Source organism: Aethalodelphis obliquidens, unplaced genomic scaffold (genome assembly GCF_003676395.1).
Source record: "Aethalodelphis obliquidens isolate GAN/ISIS:26980383/991018 unplaced genomic scaffold, ASM367639v1 scaffold16, whole genome shotgun sequence".
Classification (NCBI taxonomy): domain Eukaryota; kingdom Metazoa; phylum Chordata; class Mammalia; order Artiodactyla; family Delphinidae; genus Aethalodelphis; species Aethalodelphis obliquidens.
In genome coordinates, this window is record NW_020837960.1 from 30,200,150 (window position 1) to 30,221,955 (window position 21,806).

At 36.6% G+C, this 21,806-nt stretch overlaps 1 protein-coding gene across 10 annotated transcripts in view; it reads right to left on the reverse strand.

Moving 5' to 3' along the window:
• The window catches only part of CDK8 (cyclin dependent kinase 8), a 120,543-nt gene that overhangs the window by 19,709 nt on the left and 79,028 nt on the right, over positions 1–21,806 (reverse strand). For 5 of the 10 annotated variants that reach the window (XM_027116637.1, XM_027116636.1, XM_027116639.1 and 2 more), the window contains exons 5-11: positions 16,054–16,111; positions 13,591–13,722; positions 6,821–6,964; positions 4,327–4,396; positions 3,447–3,519; positions 763–860; positions 73–151 (exon numbers count right to left, since the gene is read on the reverse strand). In XM_027116637.1, the coding sequence (XP_026972438.1) occupies positions 73–151; positions 763–860; positions 3,447–3,519; positions 4,327–4,396; positions 6,821–6,964; positions 13,591–13,722; positions 16,054–16,111 (654 nt within the window). The remainder of the gene's footprint in view (positions 1–72; positions 152–762; positions 861–3,446; positions 3,520–4,326; positions 4,397–6,820; positions 6,965–13,590; positions 13,723–16,053; positions 16,112–21,806) is intronic. The other 5 variants (XM_027116644.1, XM_027116645.1, XM_027116641.1 and 2 more) reach the window with 4 other exon arrangements.

The window sequence follows — 21,806 nt, forward strand, 5'->3', positions numbered from 1 at the left end:
ATGTCCAAGCCAGGAAACGGCAGAGTGGCACCGAATCAAACAAGAAGCGGCCAAGCGCACTTTAATACTTACTTTGTCTCCTTTGTCATCAGGCTCCTCTTCTGTTAAAAATTCTCGCTTGGGGTAAGGGATTTGACAACCGGCAAAAACGCTGATCATAAGAAAAAAGAAAAGTGATTTCGGGTATACTAATCAATATTTCAAATGCTGCATTTAAGTGGTTTTTGTTTTCATCTTTTAAGATGGACTCTCTGCCTGCTTATTTGTGATATAAGCACCTTTCATGCCTCTGTGACACAATGAATCTCTTCTTCTAAGCAGTGACATCACAGCAGGTCAGGGGAGGGCTTTTCATTGTATAAAAGTAATCAATAATCATCTGTTAGGACTCAGCTTTCTTCTTTGATCCCAGGCTCCTTTTTCATCACCACAACCAAAAGATAGATTCCAGCTGGAATGTCACTATTTTACTCTCCAAACTGCATTTAAAATGAGAGTATGGAAACACAAATATATTTGGGAATGGAGTCTGCAACTGGAACACAATACTGTAACTGCAGTGAGCCAGCTCAGGGAGTCTGAAGGAGTGACAGCTGTAAAACCCCTGACGACACTTCAGTCATCAGAGCTCATTTTTCACTTCTCATAAGGATTTCCTTGGGTCCCCATGTAAGAGCAATGGCAACTTGGAGCTGACAACTAAAATAAAGCATGCAGCAAAAAAGTCTATCATGCTAGTGAGTTAATAAATTGATCACTTACTCTGATGTAGGAAGTGGGTCTTCTAGGAAATAGGGGTCCTGCATAGCCTGCTCTGAGGTAATTCGCTTTATTGGGTCCATGGTAAGCAACTTCTGAAGCTGAAACCACAAATCATAAACACATCACTGCATTACTTCTCTTTGTTTTATACTCTTTGGCACATTTTTGGGAGGCATATGTTTTTTGATGAATAACACCAGAATCTGGAGGGTATTTATTCCCCCAAACTAACAAAAAAAAAAACTCCCAATTGTTCCATTTAATGTAATAATTCACATTTTAGTCATTCTAAGACTCATTATCTCACTTGGTTCTCCTACCAGAAGTAACTAAACTTATGTCTTCTTACTCTAAACCAATGACCTTTTCCCTAAATTGCTATATCCAATTTAAAATGGGACTAAAATTCTTGTATTTTCTGTTAAGGTGAAAACTTATTATAACACAAATAATACACCAGCCACATGTGGCTATTTAGATTTAAATCTAAATGAATTATAACCAAATTAAACCAAATTAAAAATTAATTAATTAATAACCAATTAAGAAATCAGTTTCTCAGTCATGCCAGCAAGCACACGTGGCTGGAGCTGCCCTACCAGACAGCACGGGCATCTGAGTCCTCCTGACAGTGCCGCGCTGGTCTGAATAAATGTGGTGGCTGGCACAGAGCTCGTAAAGTGCAGAGGTGTAGCTATGAATTTATTAGTTGAGAGATTCTGAACAAGTTACTTAACTACTTTGTAACCCCATTTCTCAAATGGAGATTAAAAACAGTACCTTTTATCATAAGTTTATTTTCAGAGTTAAACGAGTTAATATGTGGAAAGCAATTATAGCAGTGCTGGGCACAAAGAAAGCACTATATAAGTGTTAGCCATTATTATTACTATTATTACATAAAGCAATGTCACACTAACGTGAAAACTCAGTATCTTTTGGCTGAAATATAATTTACTGAAGGCTCTATGAACTAGAGTATTTGATGTAAATATGTGATTTAAGAGATGATCTAAACAGTAGTCTCTCAGCTTCGATCTCTGATCTAATGCAGTGTTTTCCAAGCTTTAGAGTACACCAGAGTCATCCCTGGAGCACTTCCTAACAACTCCCAGATATCTCTGGTGCTGCTAACCTATGACCATACTCTGAAAACCAAGCAACTAGCAGACATGTGGAGACAGTGGGAGATGACACAATCAGAGAACAAACGGACAGAAAATATTTTTAAATGCAGATGAAATGCTGGGATGCTGAGACTTTAATTTTAATGAGCTGATATTTCAGTGGAAGCACAATTTATTTTGAGATTGAAAGGAAAAGCATGCATTTGCTACTTAAAATACTCAACAGTTTTAATGGAATTGTATTAGAGCTTTCAGATGGAACCACCCAAGATAGGTCACCCTAGTAAAAACAAGCAAGTAAGCTGCAAAGGAAGCCTATCTCTCTACACTTTTTGGTGGTGGTGGTAGCGAGAGTGTCCTCAGACTAGACTGAGTAGCAGTCAATTGGGGGGACATAAGATAATTCCCCTAAATTGTGACTTTTGTTCTACCACTATTATCATTATTTTGTTAGAATAAATAAGGCCATAACTTTGAAGGATCTAACTTACCTTCCAATTTGGGTACTATTTTAAGTACATTATAAGAAGCCATGATTTGGATAATACTACACTGTGTGGTAATATGGTCAGTTAAGCACTGCTTTTTAAATTGCTGATTAGATATGAAATGTATGATACACAACATGATAAAAAATTACTGAAGAAGATGCAGAAGCAGAAGAGGAGAAGGAGAAGAAAAAGCAGAAATACAAGAAATATTTGCCAAGGGGCCTGGTACTGTAATAAAGGAAAGCTTAATCCTTTCAAAGTAAAAAAATTCCCATTTAATGAACTCATTTAAAAATACTGGGAATAAAGGATTAAAAGAATTTAAAGCCAAGCAAAATATAACCCGCTTCCCCAAATTCCCCCTTTATATTACTTTTTTTGAAAACTGAAAAACATTTTTAATTGTTATGATGTAAAAATGGAAAGTTTACTGTAAACAAGTTTAAATTGACAATAGTTGAATATAATGTCACAAATTACCTTGATAGTGCAGATTCATTTAGATTCTAGGTCAAATCATTTTTCCATTATATACTATCTATATACTACATTTCTCATATTCTTCCAGAAAAAGCACATAAAGGTCCCTGAAGGACCTTTAACAGCCAAGTCTATAAGAGGTAAACTTATAAAGAGGTAATCTGTAAAGCTTATTTCTGAACAGTGGGATTGTTTTCATCTTGATTCTTCTTTGAAATTTTAAAATAACTGATGAAAACCAATAAATGGAATTTTAAAAATGACTTGACAGACTTGGTACACTGACTCTCTTTAGAAAATCTAATGTAACCAAACATTAAGTCTGTGAATTAATGTTTAGAAAAATTAGTATTAATTTTTCTAATTAATTAGAAATTCGAATTAATTTTTCTAATTAATGGGTTTAGAAAAACAAGTATTTGATATCTTTACTATATGCACCAACGAGATCTCTGCATTAGTATTACTATTAAAGAACTCTAAGAGTGCTGAGTAACCACAGAAATTGACTCAAAAAAGCCTCAGTTGGGCTTACCGGGGGAAAAAAATGCATTAGTACTGTTTAGTACTTTTCTCTAATGCTTACCAAGTGGAATGCTTTACTATCTGGTTTAACTTTATGTTTTTCCATATACTTGATAAGGCTGCAGTTGGTATACCTGAAAGAGAAATACTATGAAATAGCTATATTAGATATGAGGTTAATTTTACATTGGCTGAAGTTTTTCCTAACAGAATTATTTTAATGATAACCAACACAGAACATATATTGAAAATGGTATTCAATCAATTTTATATTCCATTCAGTATTCACACCAGTCACTTCTGAATGGATACTGTGGATTAAATGCAAGATAATTTCATGAATAATGTACACACTGTTTGGCTTTGTTCACATGAATGCTATCTCAACAATTATCTTAAATAACATATGGGTCAAGAGTTTAACTCAGCCTTATTAGTAAGTTTAAAATAAATACAAATTTAAAAAAATTTGTCACAGGTCTATAAAATCCCTCTCCCAATCCCCTTGATCTTACATTGAGAATAAACGAAATATTCCTTCTTCTCCATTAAAACGTACTTAAATTTACAACCAACCTGGGTGGGTAGGCAGGTGACTATCAGCAAGGTTTGTTTATTTCAGTCTCTTACTGCTTCAGCTATGATACTTTCCATGGATGCACAGCTTCCAGAAAGTAATAAATATGGAAAGAAATGAACTGACTTTTTTTCTCATATCCAAATCAGCTAATATAAGATATTCACCTTCTTTCTATCACCATTCAAACATCTTAAGAAATGAAGACTATCATAATGCAAAAGTATTTATTAGACTAAATAAGTAAAATTATTTAATAGAATGATCTTGTGTTGAGTATTCTACCATGTTGAGTATTCAATCTTATACTAAGAATTCTAGAAAAGCAAAAATCAATAAAAGGTCTATTTTCTTTCCAACTTACGTATTTCTTCTGAAATCTTTCATTAATGTTGAATGTTCAGGCATCTTTTTTATATCTTCCCAATCTTTATCTGTGAAATACATTGATATAATTTTATATTGTCTAGGTTCCTATTCTCAAGAATTTTAATAAAGGTTACTTCACTTTTCATTACCTGTCCTATACTTTTAACTTCCATGAAAGCACAGACTTCAAATAAATGGTCAGCTATAGTAAACATCTTAAACATGTAAATGCAATTCCCCATACCTTGTACTGAGTTCAATCTATCTCTTTTTAACTTTACTTTTTGAATGCCTACTTTCTACATGTTTTACTATAAGTTACCTCAATTTCTGTAACAACAGAGGAACAAGTTATAAACAAATATTTCTGTTATTTAATAGTTCTATTTCTATTTGTAAAACCACTTTTGTTCCACCAAATTTCTTGGTTAAATCAGCACCCAATCTCCTCAACAAAAAGTGTCCTATCTTCCCCCTCAGTAGCTTTAAGCTGTACCTCTTTTCCTATGGCCCTCCTCACTTTCCCCTCATTAAATACACTGGTTTATGTGGTCATCAAGGTAAGCAGTAGCAGCTCTTTGAGATGGAACAGAATAGGATGCAACTAGCATATTAACAAGTCAGCTGGTGCCTTGGCTAGTTTCCAGCTACTGGATACATTAGGTGGGAAATGCCTAGATCAGTCTTGCTGGCATTAGAGCTACTCAGACACCACACGCTTTTTTAGAAGCCTGCTGTCACCCTCAGGGCACTTCACTGCGAGCCCACAGGTGCCCGCACTCTACCAGGTAGCTTCACAGCACTTCAGCTTTTAAATGACCTTCAGAGGTTTGCTTTTCTTTCAACTGACTTATAAAAATATTTGCTACCTAACCTCCAGATATCACATATTGTAAACTAAACACATACTTTAAATTCCTAAATGGCATTTTCTCCTTAACTACTTCCTTGTTCAATTTCTCAAGCTAGAAATCCTGAGATAATCTTTTATTCTTTCCTCAATTACATGCTTCCTGTCAAAAATTATATCTTTATTCTTTCTTCTCCAACCAAATCACTTTATACCTGGAGTACCGCTACAGGTAAGCAGCTGGTTTCCTGACTTGAGTTACCTTTCTTAAATTGATTTTTACATACCCCTGCCATACTAATCTAAGATTGAACATAAGCCATGTCACTAGTTCTCAAGGACTTATCACAGAGTCTCATTCTTTAGCACAAGTCTAAATTTTGCTGCCTGCCTTTTAGGTTCCTTATAAGCTAAGCCTACCCTAACTGTGGAACCACATACTAAGAACTATTTTAGAACCATCACCAATGGAGGCTGCCCCCCAACTCCACCCCTGTAAGCCATGCTCTTTCCCCTGGGGCCTCTGAAATGATGGGTACATTCAGAGGTGGGAAGAAAAGGCCATTCTCCCCATTACTCAAACTACTCCCATTCTCTCAACATTCTCCTTAGAGCAGTTCAATGTCAACTCCAAGAGGGCAAGAGTCATGTCTGTTATATGAACAATATTTCACATTTAACACAGTGCCTGAAACATGGCAGGTGCTCAATAAATATTTAGTGAATAAATGAAATTCCCATCACAACAAAGCAATCTTTGTAGAAATGTCAGTCAATTTTGGAGAAAGGTAGTTATTCTGCATTTACTGATAATTAACACTTACAAGGGATGTGGAATTATAACTCCCAGATATTTCTGTATTAGTTTTGAGTTACTGACCTAAGAAAAATTCATAATAAGAAATAACGTCTAATAAGTACTTGACTAGCCAGAACTATGTAGGGGTTTTAAACAAATTTTCTTTATTCTGGACCTCTGGGCAGAGTTTCTGGTGGGTGATGAACGGCTGTCTTGTGGCACAAGGGACTGGGATGCAGCTAGAGATCTAAAGCCTGTGACGGGACACCCAACAACTCCCTCCCTGCTGCAATCAGTGCAGGCATGGCCACTGTGCAATGTGAGCCCTTCACTCCCATCCTGACTGTTCTAACTTCAAAGAATGTTCTTACTGACAAGAGTTATATAGCAAAAAACGCTATTATTCAATACAATGTACTGCACAGTGCCCTAAATAGAAATACTGTTCAAAATTTGTAATCAAATACCAAGTAATGACATTATTATATATATTGCCAGACAAAAATATATACTACTGAATTTTATTTCATCTCCAATGGTGAGAACTAAAGGCACCTTTTAAATACAGATATTGCAATCATTTTAAATATGAAACAAAACAAAACCCAAAACCAAACAAAAATACACCCTGCAAATTCAAGAAATCCCTAAATATTTTATGCTAATATGTGAACTCTACAAATTTTGCTATTTCTATGGGTCTTTGATTAATGCAAGTCATCAACACAGAGAATTGAGTAAGAGTAGCTTTCATCAGCTAAAAATATACACCTTTCCAATGAAGATATCTAAGTTCAAACAACAGTGATTTAAAAACAAAAACAAAAACATAATGTGTACCTGCAGGAAATCCCATTACATTGAATATTCTGTCCAGCTGGTCATGGTGATAAGGATTACTAGTTTTGATGTCCTCTTGTCGACAGTGAAATATTGGTTCTGACGTTAGTAGTTCTGCAAATATACACCCTATAGCCCAAATATCTTTAAAACAAAAAGAAAGAAAAAAAAAGGAAAAGAAAAGAAAAAAAAGGAAAGGAAAAAAGAAAGGAGGAAAATAAAGTGGTTCTTTCCAAAAGAAAATGCATTTGCAGGGAGTGTTTTTTAGTTCTTTTTCTCCGCTAATAAGCCATATTAATTCCTAGCAATTATAAATATCAAGGAATATTGTCTGTACATACATATTCCCACCCCACCCACCCCAGTGTTTCATTCCCTGTTAAACCTCCATCCCACCCAGTGGTCTCAGTCCAAGTTTAATCGAATTTATTACCTAAAAATTTTGGTGAGTGTAAGTGCTTCAAACATTACCTTATCTGTGAAATACATACAAAGCTGCAGATGGAACATGGGAACCATAAACAAATAAAGCGAAACGAAAAAATAAACAAACAGAAAACCCAAACAGCCTGTGAAATTGTGCATACTTGCCAAAAACAATCAGCACCATTTTTTGAGGTAAAAAATATTTTTTATTCCTATCTAGTTTATGTACTTATTAATTTGTGAAGCTTAACAATTATCCTGCCATGTTAGCACTAGTTAGCAAGGTACTGTTCCAACAAGAAAAAGACAATGCCTAGCCTCAAATATTCTAATGAAACAGTATTTATACTGGAAGAGCTTCTTGTTCAAGTGTTTCTCCATGCTATAGCAGAGTCAGGCTTTGCAAGTTTAAGTGTTTTATAAAGACAAGAGAATATGGGGCAAAATACTACCTTTAAATAGGCACAGAGGTGACAAATTCATAAGAATTATTTAGAAGCCAGGCAAATGGATTCCTCTTTATACAACAAATTTCCTTCACTCACTTTAAGATACAGGCTAACTTACATTCACATTAAATTCTTACTAAGAGAACTATTGGCAGTGGAAAGATATACATGCCAACCTGGAATCTGAAGCTGCAAGCCTCCATTTCTACTCAACAAATCCCTAAATCGACCATGGTAACTTCCCTACACTCAGCACAATGCTGTGCACACAGCAGCCACTCAGTAAGTGGTTTCTCACTGACCTAACCAATACTGTGGTAAACACAACTACAGAAGGACAAAGTAACATCACTATTTTATTAAGGCCGATTAGTCAGGTATGTTAATAATGGTCACTTAAATAGAAAGTGGGAAAAATGTTAATTTATAAATAACTGAAAATTCCTAAAATCTACAACTGGAATATAGATATTTAATTTAATGTAAAATTATCACACTTACATTTCAAAGTAACAAGTTAAACATCTATTTACTTTAAGATGACAAATGAGACTACAGCAAGTGATTTTAAAAATGACACTGTCTGCCCATCAGTTTTCTCCCCCATCAGAGAACCAAGTCTGGCCAACACTACCATATGGAAAAGTCTCATCAAGAAATAAAAGCCAAGCTATTTTTGTTTTACTACCAGAGAGTAAGCGGGAAAATTAATTATTTTGTGATTATTCTTTATACATGGTTATCCCATAGGAAGCTGACCTTTGATCATCTCAATCCAAGGGAAGATAGGCAAGCTGAGTGGGGTCACCAAGAGGGCCGGGGGGGGGTCAGTCTGCATCTGTAAAACGCTACTCATAGCACCCAAGAGACACTGTAACAACTCAGCTTCGTTATGAAAACTCGAACAAAAAAACAAAACATGTAAAGGAAGATGAGAGGTAAGTAAATAGTTTAGCTATCCTATGTTGCTTTAAAAAAAAAGTCAGGAAAGTAGGATTTCCATAATTACTTTACTGAACCTTGCTTAACTTTACCCTAAATAACCTCTCTCTTCCTATCTTTTCTATTATCTTTCACCTTCTATCAATTTCACCATCCTTCCCTTCTTCAAATCCAGACATTAATCACGAATTTGAGTTAGCTGATCAGGCTATTACTTCGGATAAATTTCTAAATCTTTGTAAACAAGTCTCTCCTATCTTGCCTATTTTTTCAGATTGTGCCAAGGGAAAGTCCCTTCCTGCTCACCTACCTGTCAAACTCCTTCTAGAAAGACTTTCCAAATTAAAAACATACAAATCCCATCTATTTCTCAAAGTATGTGATGTTCATGTGTAGCTACTGAGCTAACCAGGCAAAGTGGACCGCAACTGGGGGCTACACAGAACCAAATGGGGGGAGGAAAGATGTGTTAAATTTGTTTTCATCAACAAGTGTACTAACAGTTAGCCTCCATCTCAATGAAAGAGTAAATTCACATCCTCCCGGTTTCACTGAAGTTCAGACTTTAGTAAAACTTTTAAGACTGCCCTAGTTGACTGTTAATTAAAGATTGATACCCCTCTTTCAGCCTTCTCCACAAGGTCAATCAAACAAAACCCCCAACAGTCAAAACTGAATTAAACTTTGTCCCCAGGAGCACAGTGTTGACTAAGCTATCATTTTCTCTCTTGGGTTCAATGACTCGGCTTGCAGTTCCATACAATGGAGTGAATGAGCGCAGCACTAAGATCTATTCGCCACGAGGGTGGGAACATGCTGGCTGATGTGCTCAGATTTCCCCTATGCTCTCTTGCTTCTTCTTAGCACCTTCAGTCTAACATAACCCACCAAACTCCACTGGCAGATTTAACCCTTCTAAATGAGACCACTAAAATGAACGTACATCCAGCAAATAATAGGTAAATTCAACCACGAAGGTTCTTCTATCTGCTGAGCCTACTACAACTACCAGACAGGGAAGTCAAAACGCTGGGCAAGTGCCTTCAGGGTGGTGGTGGGGATGTGCTGAGTGCTTTACTGCATGCTCAGGCTACCCACCTGTGGAGCTGGAGGAACGAACCGTGTGAGAGAGACTGGAAGCAAGGAAGACGTTTCATTTTCTACTCCTGGATTCTATTTTTTAAAACTTATATTAAAAACGGCTTATATATGATTTCTGTCTCTCTCTCAAACAAAAAAGCAATTTGTAAGATATCTACATTATCACTTTTTTGAGCAAACATTTTGATAGAAGAAAGCATTTTCCAGTATTGCTCTGGGCCAGGCCAGGCATAGGCGGAGGGACTGGGACTGACCTTGGTCTCAAGTCATCTGCCCTCAAGTCAGTTCCCTCTGTGCTCTCGCTACCTCAGAAGGCAGTGGTTTCTATCCAACGTCACAGAACTTTCAGAGTTGAAGGGGATCTGAGAGATGATTTAGGCTAAATTCTCATCTTCAAAAAATGAGGCCATAAAGGACTAAACACCTTGCCTAAACACCGTCCCCCTCCCCGAGTGGCAGAGCTAAGGCTACAAGTCAGAGCATTAGTCTTGGTTACTTCTGTTGTTCAAAGATGACAACATAGTTTATGCACACAGTCATACTGTTGTCTCAACTGGATGGAGATCCTTTAAGGGTAAACGACATAATCTGCGTTCATTTTGGTTTTAAAAAGTCTAACAGTTATCCAATAAATTTTGATGCTGATGAGAAGGAGGAAGCCCTTCTCTTTGCTAAATTATAAAGCCATTTGAACAAAGGAATCTATCTAACAGCTGGTAGTCTAGCTTTGTGACAAACAGCCCTAACCTAAAACTGCTAGACTGCAGACTGTCCTGGTGAATAACAGCTTATACAATTCTCAATACTCACAATAAAATATAGATTTCTTAAGGAAAAAGTAATAAATGATGAGCCAGAGTCACAAACCTATGTTATAGTTTATTTTTTACTCAATTTAAATCAATTCAGTGTTGAGTTTTCTGTTAACAGCAGCTGAAATTAGGTAATTATTTCCTTATTTGTATAGCCTCTTAATATGTCTTACCAAAAGTAACACTGCTTTTAAATATTCATTTTCTAGGTGGAAAAAATATCTATGTGTCATATTAGTTTTCATGCTTAACCATTTAGAATACCTTTGTAAAAAAGATAACCAAATAAATGTGTGCTTAGGTAGTAATATACATTCAAAAACAGGGCTAGCTTCAATAACTTTTATTTTTCCTCCTAATTGACTTTTAAAAAAATAAATATTTTATTTTGGAATAATTTTAGATTTTTAGAAAAGTTGCAATGGTATAGTACAGAAAAGTCTTATACCTGACTAACTTAATCTACCTTTATTTTTCTATACAATAAAATGTGATCTCAAAGCAGGTATAAAGATTAGTGAACATAAAAGATTTTGTGAAAAAAGACATGCTGGATTCAAGATTAATATGGGGGAATGATTACAAGTATTTTTCCTTTCCTCTTCTTGAGTATATATTGAAATGACAGCAAAGAAATAAAGGTCCAAATCCACAGTAATAGAGAGAACCAGAGGAGACCATCAGGGACAAGACCCATTCACTCACTCAGCAGAGTACTCAGTTCTCACCATGCAGGTAATGGCCTCCAGTGGTGAACAGCTGGTCAAGGCTTACCCATTTAGGGGATTTCAGACAGGAAGACGGAAGTGTGATGGGTAAGGCTGATGGTGTGACCAAGGAAGTTCTCTCTGAAGAGGGAGTATTTTGACTAAGATATGGATGAAAAGAGACTGGACATATGCAGACTTGATCTAGCAGAGATACAAATAAAAACATTTCTGCAAACAGTTCAGAGAAGGCCCCAGCCCGCAGTATTACTGCTGAGTGGGAAGCAGACTTGCCCCGCACTGCTCTGGGGAGATTCTGTGCTCGGAGAATCAGCTACAAAGTCTGTATTTTGAACACTTGATCCCTCCCCACCCACTACTGCCCTGGGGCTACCAGGTACACAAAGCTTGGGCCAAAAGTTGGAGATTCTTCCCTTAAAGAATCTGAATGTCCTCAGTGCAAAGACATGTGCATACTGGCATTTAGGATTCCCCAGTTAATGGCAGTTCTCTGCTGGATCACCCTGAAGTAAAGCCTGCCAATCTATGAGCCCTCTGATCCATGTACACTAAGTTCCCAAGCAGCTTTTTGTAACCTGATTCTCAAATGCAAAGAGACATCAAGGGTCAACAAACAGTTCAAGAACACCAGCCACATGAAAGTGAGAGAACAAGACATATCAGTAAAAAAAAGCGACTACAAAGAAAACACAGATAATTATTCCAGAAATATAACAAATTACAAACAATTCAAAAGCATCTTTATCACTGTCCTCACAGTGTATTTAAGAAGCTTTTTTTTTTCCATAAAGCAATACAATATGTTAAAAAAATAATCAGAGAATAAGAAGGGGTTCTTAGAAATAAAAAAGACAAAGGCAGAAAAGCATGAGAAGAAAAGTGGTATAAAGGATCAATCCAAGAAATCCAACATCTGCCTATCCTCAGTTTAGGAAAGAGAAATAAAAACACAGAGGAGCCAATCAAGACTAGCTCAAGAGGATTTCCCACAGACATGGGACATAAACTTCGAACTGAATGTGCCTACCAAGTGGCCAGCACACCACTGTGAAATACAAGGGTGAGAAGTTCTATTTGTTTTCAGAAAGGACAAAACCCCAGGTAATTCACCACTGAATGAGAACAAGATCAATGTGAGACTTTCCATTAGTAACACTGACACTAGAAGACAATGGATGAACATCACCAAATTCTGAGGGAAAATCATTTTGTACCTATAATTTTAATCCCTACCAAACTGGAAAGTATCATGAAGGCATTTTTTCAGAAATACAAGAACTAGAAAATTTACCTCTAAGATAGGTTACTTAAGAATATGCTGTAGCAAAGTAAGGGATGAAATAATGAAATCCAGAAAGAAATAGATCCCACCCAGAGGAATAAAAAAAGGAAAAACTGGGATGAAAACCAATCCAGAATAGAGCGAAATATAGAAGACCTGTGGGTGGAGTTATCCAAAAAAAATAAAAATGGGTTTAACACCATCCTGGAGAACACAGAACAAGTTAAGTAAGCAATAAAGGCACACAAAAAAGGAAAAAAGAAAGGCAAAACACATAAGAAAAAACTACATGATGATAACATTCTACCAAATAAAATGAAGCAGAATAAAGATGTCATTAATGGAAAAGTTGTGATAAAAGGATTGTGGTAGTTGAACATCAAATCCATTAGAATATGCAGCCTAAGTATAAACAACAGTGGGCATTATGGTTTGCAAACAGAAAATAAATGCTGTAAACATCAACAAAGTGGTAATAATAATAATGATGACAATGGTACTATAAAGTGAGAGGTTGGTGGGGGAAGAAGTAGAAGAGCACTAATTTCCTAATTCTTCAAAATAGGGAGATAATCAATACTATCAAAAATTGAAAAGTGAATTAAGATGTTCTAAACGCCTACTTATTTTCATAATCTTTTTTCCTTAATTTTAAGGGGATCTTTTAGAAGCTAGTATTTCTTTTGGTGAAAGAAAACATTTGTTTGAAGTTCAACGATTAAGAAATTTTACTGTATTTATTTCTCTCTTCAAGTAAAATTAAAATACTTTTTACTTAGAATTCATAGTATAGTCCCATATATTTAAAAACTTTTTTAGCATCTATTTATCTATCAGAAAGTGATGTCTGGAATGGTACACCCCTAATGCTAATGATGGTATTTCTAGAGAGTAGAATTTTATGTTAGTTTTTGCTCTTACTTTTATAATTTTCTATATTACTTGATTTAAAAATATACAGAAATATGTATACTTTACAACAACAAAGCCACTTTTAAAAAGTCATGGAATTTTAATTAGTTCTACTCACCAATAGCTTTGGTATAATGTCTTGCTCCAAGAAGTAATTCTGGGGCTCGGTACCAGAATGTTACGACTACTGGATCCAAATCTGCTAAAGGCTTCAAAGGTGAATTAAATAATCGGGCAAAGCCCATATCAGCTGTAAAGAAATAACAGCAATGCTAAGGACACAGATTTTTACAAATTTCATTGATTACTCTAATTTTACTATTATTATTAAGATATGAAAAATGTGAATTCCGGGGGGAGAAAACTAACAAAACCAACACAACATCTCACCCCTTTCAGAGTCTAAATATAAAACAAGTTTGAGATCTTCATTCATTGCCAACTATTGTCACTCACTCTTCCACTGGGTTACAGACACACTCTGCTGCCAGAGGTCAAGGGTGACCCTACCCCTCCGGGCAGATTTCCTTCCATCTGTCTTACCACCATTGGGACAGGGCTGTGAAGCTGCATTCCCATTCTTTTTATTGGTCACAAGCACCAAGAAACTAGATCAGTTAGGGTGAGGCTTTCCATTATTTGCACCAATAAGCATGTTCACTGGTATAATCAGAAGCTGACTGTACAGTATAATAATACCACTATTTCCCCCCATTTATCTGGGTGGAGTTTTTTCTTTAAAGAATCATGCCTGTTTTTTAAGCTGGAAAAGACTTTAAAGATCATATAATTCAATCACCTCCTTCTTCAAATGAGGAAACTGAGGTTAGAAGAAATTAAGTGATTTGACAAATGTCTTAAACTCGTATCTCAGAGCTGGAGCTGTAATGAGATACAGTTCACGGCATTTCACACGGTTTAATACATAGCGTGGTAATTCGGGCATGGACATTTTTCCTAATAAACTGCCACCTTCTTATAGGCAAAAACTGTCTCTTTTTCATCTCTCTCCCCCTTTTAGCATCAAGTACAGTGTCATTATACATTGCTTTTGCCAAACACACACTGAATGAACAATCACTATTCATACCACCTATTCGAAAATTTCAAGATTCATCCACCATTTGTTTAATTTTGCTCTCCTAATATATATTTCTAACGAAGTAGGCCCCAATCTAATCTACTTAATTACAGAGGATAAAAAAAACCCCACAGAAATTTGGCAAAGAATTAAAACCATGAGTCGGATTACTAAATACTGGTTTACAGAAGAACTAATATTTCTTCTTAAATGTGAATACTTTAAGCCGTTAGTGGCCCCCAAACCTGCCAACATCATACATGTCACACAGAAGTATAATTCCAAACTAGATTACTTTTAACATATAAAATTCCCCTAAATCTTACAGTAAAGAACACATCTGTAAATACTGTTTGGCTGGGTCTTTTAGATTTTGCGTGCTTTGAACTTACATTTGACTTTGATACCACCAAGGTGGACTGGATGAAATCCTTTAAAAGCACATGTAAGGACTTAACAGGCATTTGATACTATGGTAAGCACTGACAGGGCCTGGTTCTCAAAGCCAGTCAATGACTAGGAGCATTTCGAGGTGCGTCAAATGTTCGCACTACTAAAACACTTGCAAAATTTATATCAAGAGTATTTCGAGAGTCTAATTAGAAGTAGAAAATGAGACTTGGGGAATTTATAGGGGAGGGGAGGGAAGAAGGGTTAAGAATGCCTGGGCTTTTCTTTGTTGGTGAGGTGGTACAAATCAGCTGATAATTCTAATGCATGTTAAATCTTACAATCAGAAGTCCCTATTTACTTTGTTACATACTCCCATAAGCCTGCTTGCTGCTCTTAAATTAATATAATTTAGTGACTACATTTCTTCTATCCACACACAAAACAAACTGAATAAATGTGACAAACACAACTCGGAAATGACAATGAAAAAATAACCAGTTAGGAAAAATAAATCTAGTTCTATCCTTACAGGTTATCAGACCAGGAATGGGTAAAATTTTGCATTGATATATAAGAAAACAGAGCTATTAGAAAACATGCCGGGGTAGAGAATGCTTGTTAATTTTTTCCCTTCAGGCAAAGGCTCATTAGAACCTACTCAGCCTCAGTGGTATCCTTAGTTTGTAATTCCTAATCTAGATGAGGCTAACAGAGGCATATGTTCTCATCTAATGTGGCTCAGGTAAACAGAACCGATGGTATAATTACTAGTACACTGTATGCCCTTGTGACTAAAGGTGAGGCTGGCTTCTAACATGGATAGAAGCCACTCACCTCTATAGGCTATTTTTAATGAAAGCAAAATTTCTAAGAAACTTGCATGGCTTATTTTATAATTAGAACACTTCAGTCTCTAAAGATTGTCTGACACCTTTCAAGAGTGTGAAACATTTTTCACTTTTAATGTATACTCTTTAGAAATGGCTTCGATCACATGGAACTATATGAATAAATGCATATTATTACAGCAAAAATTAGAAGTGATAAAGCTGCCTGCAAAAGTTTTAAAAGAGTGCTACACTGTGACTTATCAAAGATATAACATACCAATTTTTACTCTTCCTCGCTCAGGACCTTCACCCATAACTAAAATATTAGCAGGTTTCTGTGGAAACAAAATAGTGTTTTTTTTCAGTAGACAGTAGTGGTTTCTTTTAAATAGACAATATGCCAATATAACATAAATCCACCTTTAAAAAAACCACATTTACTCAAAAATTAAAATCAAACACAGGAAGTCACCAAAGAAACTTTATGTGTATATATGCAAAGCAATATGCAACTTCATGAAGGCCAAATATGGCAGTGCTTTTCTCCAGGCAGAGCTAAGGCTTTTCTTGGCCCTGTTATCAGTCTGCTTTCACTACTGTGGAACAGCTGGCAGAAAGTTAAAATGCTGTGCTTCCTTCTAACTCTTTCAGTTACATAAAATGTCCTGCAACTTCAAGGGAAAATGTATCTTCAAATATAATTTAACACTAAGCAGCAAGTTAATTATAGGGAAGGGACCACCTGATACCCTTTTTTGCAAACCGCATAATATGTACCTATGTTTCAAATAAACTATAGAGAAATCAATTTAATAAAGTCTCTTCTAAATGAGTTAGCAGAGTAATAGGAATTTTCCATGACCTGAACATCTTTGAGGTTTTCATTTTTAAATAAAAAAGGAAGCTAACATTTAAAGTGAGATTTTACAAAAGTAGTATTTCAAACAGTTCTTAAGTCTCTAGAAATAACAAGGTTAACTGCCATCTAAAATGTGTCACAGTGGCGTCTACTATACTAACACAGAAGGGTTGTCCCTCTTCAAGGAGGAGAGAGGGAAAGGAGGAAGAGGCAGTCCCCAAACGTCTCTCAGGCTGCCACCCTGCCATCGGCCTGCTCTGACTGCAGTTCCACCAGTCTGCTGAATAAAAGTGAAACCAGATCACGACGCCTTTCAAATACCCATCAAAGCAATCTTGGAATCAAGTTAAAGATTTTAATGAAGGCTGTTTACAGTGGTAACCAATTCACAGGCTTCCCTGACCATATTTAATGACAGCCCCTATGCTATTACTGATAAAACGTAACTTACAGTACCTTATTCTACCAACTACCAAAGACCAAAATTATTTTTTTATCCTCAGTGAAAAAACACTGCTGAAATGGTAGCACATACATTTCAAAGGCTGAAAATTCCTAGTTTTTAAGATGAGGAAACTAGGCACCAGAGCGAGTGCATGACTTGCCCCAAGTACAATCACGGAGATGGGGGTGGGGGGGCAGTAGCAGGATGTGCCCCGTCTCTGAGCAGTGCAGTGCCCCTTCCTAATAGACCCTTCTGAAGGTAATTTATGTAGCAAGCTTTAAATGGACGTGTATTACCGTAACTATAACGTTCTGTTCAAGAAAATGTTTTCAGAATGTCCATCATCACACACACGCTCCCGCCCACTGAGATAGCTGGTGAAGCACCGAGAGGCAGCGCAGCACTGACAACGCTCCCTGTGAGCCACGTGGAGCTGCCAACAAAGCTGCTCATCAGGGACACTGCAGAGCTCAGCCTGCTTCAGAGGAAGCCAGGTCTCAGAGACTCGTGCGAAACGCCGACAGCGTGTGTGGGGGGTGCCCTCCAAGAGAAGAGGCAGCCCGTCTGTCTGGCTGAGGGAAAGGCCTGCTTTCAGTCACAGTGTGGCTCAGGAGGGGACTGGATATTTGGGCTAGAACTCTCTTCTCATGGTTCATCAGGGCACGACTCCCTAGACATCTCTTGAACCCCATTTTGATTCTCCTCCCGTCAATTCAGTCTTCTGTACTATTGCCAGGGTTACCTTCCTAACAGACAAAGCTGATCACATCATCACTCCCTTGTTTAAAATCTTCCACAGTAACAGAGGAAATTATTAGGAAAACAGTGGAACAGAAAATTATATATAGACTGTGATTACAACTGGGTTAAAAAAAAAAGTGTTGAGTAAGGACTAGAAGAACAAGAAAGGTTAGAGTAACAGAGGCAGGGACGACCTTTTCAAAGCTTCTTTGAATGCTGTTGCTGTGCTTTATTACTAAAGTATTTCACCTTTACGTGGCCCCTCACCGCCTGTGAATAAGGTAGAAGTCTTTATGATGGAATGCCAGGCACCTACAAGCTCTTACCCACTGAGCTCTCCTGCCCCGCCTTCCACCACTCTCCTGCCACATGTGTGTTTGCAGCGTTCTGTGACTAGACCTTACACAACTATGTCAGTGCTAGCCCGTTATTTCTACCGTAAGAACTCTCCTCTGCATTACTTGGGAAAACCTGATTCTCCACGCCTACCCTCTAATGATGTAAGTAATACATGAATACGCTGATTATAAACAATTCGAACTATGAGGCCACATAGAGTTAAGCGTTAAAGGCTCTTTTACCACCCATCACTCCTCCACCACATCCCGAATCCCACTCCCTCCTCCACAGTTACAAGCCGATTAACTGGCTTGCTGTGATGGATTTTTCTAGCACTTAAGTGCTCCTAAAAGATTACTTCCATATCTGGCAAAAGCACAAGCACACATGGGCATCACTTTCCTCCTTCTATTTTAGATGGAGTGGAAAAGCTCTCTCTCTCTCTCTTTTGCTTTCTTACTCATTCAGCAGCCGGACCCAGATCTGAGAAGCCCTGGGATGGGTGGTACTGGTCAGCCTGCTACTAGGCAAAGGGGGAAAAACTCCCTCTCTTGGTCTTCATTTTATTATAGACTCACTGGACTGGCCAAGTCCCAAGCCTGGGTTTCAGCATTGGTGGGGAACAGCTTCTCTGTCAAAGTCTTTCCTAGTATTAGGGTTTGGGGCCAAAGCTCCAGCTAATAATTAAAACTTGCTTTGCAAGACAACTCACTGCCTATTGCATGATCTGAAGTAGATCTTGGGGCCGAGAGTCACCACGCGCACTTAAATTAATGGATTTAAGTTCAGTTTGGGCATGCTATGTAGTCATAAACAAAAGAGAATGGTTTTAAGTGCTGTTTTAATAAAACTGTTTATAAACAACGAGTCCCTCCTCATGGTGTCTCCCACGTGGTATCCATATGCCCCAGGGCGTGATACTCTGATGTAGTAGACACATCCCACACTAAATTTCTTTTGTGAATGTGATCTAATGGAAATCTCAAGAGAAACTGGCAAAAAAGCCATAGAGATCATGAATACTCTTGTCAGTATTTGTTTTGTTGCTTAATCAGTTTTAAGGAAGTCTTCAAAAGACCTGATGGATAATTTTTGTTTTTGTACTTAATGCCACATTGAAACAATATTATATTCTCCAAAAAGCTAATTTCTTTTCTTTCTTTTTTCAGTGGGAGAATTTGGTAGCAGTTTTAAGCTCTAGAGCCAAAGCATCCAAGTAACTGGTGATAATTGATGAAACAATCAGTACTAACCATGACTTTGGTAAATAGTCTGCGATCTTTCATGTGCCATCAGACATAATCACCTTAAAAAAAACATACTTTGCTGGTGACATTTTGATGAGGCACATACTCCATTAAACTATTTGTTGCTATAGAGAGCAGAGGTCCAACATGACTTAAAAGTACTATAACATCATGATAACATCTTCGAGAATAGTTATCTTATGCACAGAAATGATTACAGAACACCCTTTACTGCCTGCTGAACAATGAAATAGATCAATGAGATACTTGTTTGAAGTATAATTATTTGTTTGTTTGAAACTACGATAGCCTTCTCTTGCTTTATTTCTCCCAGAAAAAACTGTTTGTAATTAAAAGAACATGCCCTTGTTTTACAGTCTCATGTTTTTTCTTCTTGTTTTATGTTGTTGTGCTCCAAAAAAAAAAACCCCACTGACATTTCCTAAAGCAAGATGTCTGTGTTACAGAGATAACCATCCCTGTAGAGGCTTTCTGTCCTCCAGGCTCTGTCACGATGGGAAACAGCACACTGATGATTCTGGCATACAGCAGGGATGGCAAACTGGTTTCATTTAAGGGGCCAACTCTGGTAGAAGAATAAGGACCGCAGGGAGCTGCATCTTGAGAAAGACAGGAATTGGGCTGGTCTGGAAACTTCCATCACCAATCAGAGGTACCTCACACAGGTATGGAAGTGCAGAACACTGGCATCTCTGTCAAGTTAACAACTTGTTATTCTAGGAGTAAAACCAGAGTCTTCATATTCACTAACGTTATCAAGGCAAAATGGAGACTCTGAGTCAACAAGAAAAGCTGGTTTTTAATGGATCTGTCTATGAAAAGAAGACAGGGATCCCTAAGAAATCACCGTTAAGTGCTGTTCTCCAAGATTTTTTCAGAACTAAACTTACACACTATAAACAACACAACCTGGTGGCACACTTTCTGGACACTCAATGACTTTGTTTCAGTTTGGCTGTTAATCATTTTGTACTACGACACACACTGATCTGTATCTCAAATGGCACATTTTCAATTGATGTCTAATAGCTAAAAAATATAATTCTGCTTTTACTTGTTTTTTTTATTGTGTTGAGAGATTAATGTAGAATTTGTGTCTTTGTGAATACTTACCATGAATATCTTCATCTTCTAGTACACACTGAACTTTTCTAGACATACATTTTTAGCAAATGGTTTTTCTTTTTTTTCCTATTCTTTTTATTTTTTGACTGTGCCACACGGCTTGTAGGATTCTTAGTTCCCCAACCAAAGACTGAACCTGAGCCCTCGGCAGTGAAAGCTTGGAGCCCTAACCACTGGACCACCAAGGAATTCCCAGTGAATGTTTATTTTAAAATATGTTCTTTTATATAGTCCTAAATGCCAAGCAATTCTATTATATCACATTGCTTCATTCTATAATTTTTGCTCATTCTTTATTTAAAAAATTTTGTCAAAATCTGATTTAAAGAATGTCAAAGTACACAATTATATATTTCTATTTCCTTTTGTACAGCTGCCAAATTGAACAAACTGTAAGTTCTTTGGTGTATATCCATTATTTTAATCATTCTGCTGTTACAAAATATGTTTCAGTCTCTTGAAATAAAATATACTTTATCTGATACTATAATATTTTTCTATATTTGAATAGACACAGACTTTAGACCAATAGTTCTCAACTTTTTTCTTCCCCTAAACATTTGAGGAATATAATAGACTTCTTCAGAAGATGAGGAAGTATGGTTAAATGGTTAAGAACAGGCTAAAAGAAAATCAAGGATGCTATCAGCTATTAGTTCTATGACCTTCACCTCCATTTTCTCATTTATAAAATATGGATAAAAATAATGACAAGTTAGCATTGCAAAGATAAATGTTACTAATGCACATAGAAGACTTAATACGATGCTTGATATATTAAAAGTCCAAAATATATTATAATGACAGCTAACACTATAATCTGTTAATAGTGACTCACAACTGAAGTGATTCTTAACTGAAGACTTCTGGGGGGCGAGGTAACCATGCATGATTGGATAATACCTCCAAGATGATTTCTCTACATCTCCCTATGAAATGCCCCTAATTGTTTTTGATCACCTTTCTAGCTTCTAGTTACTTATGCCTTTTATTGATTAAAAAACTGTTTATTATTAGCAATAGCTTTTTAAGAGTTAAAGTAATAAAAATACACATCTTGTAGAAAATTAAAATACAGAAAAGTACAAAGAAAGTAAAATTTATCTGAAACCTCACCTCACAGAGTTAGGTCATTACAAGTATTTTGGTGGACATAATTCCAGATTTCTCTATATTATTTACATTTATATAAATATCCTAGAAAGGCTTTTTTTTTTTTTTTTTTTGGTACGCGGGCCTCTCACCGTTGCGGC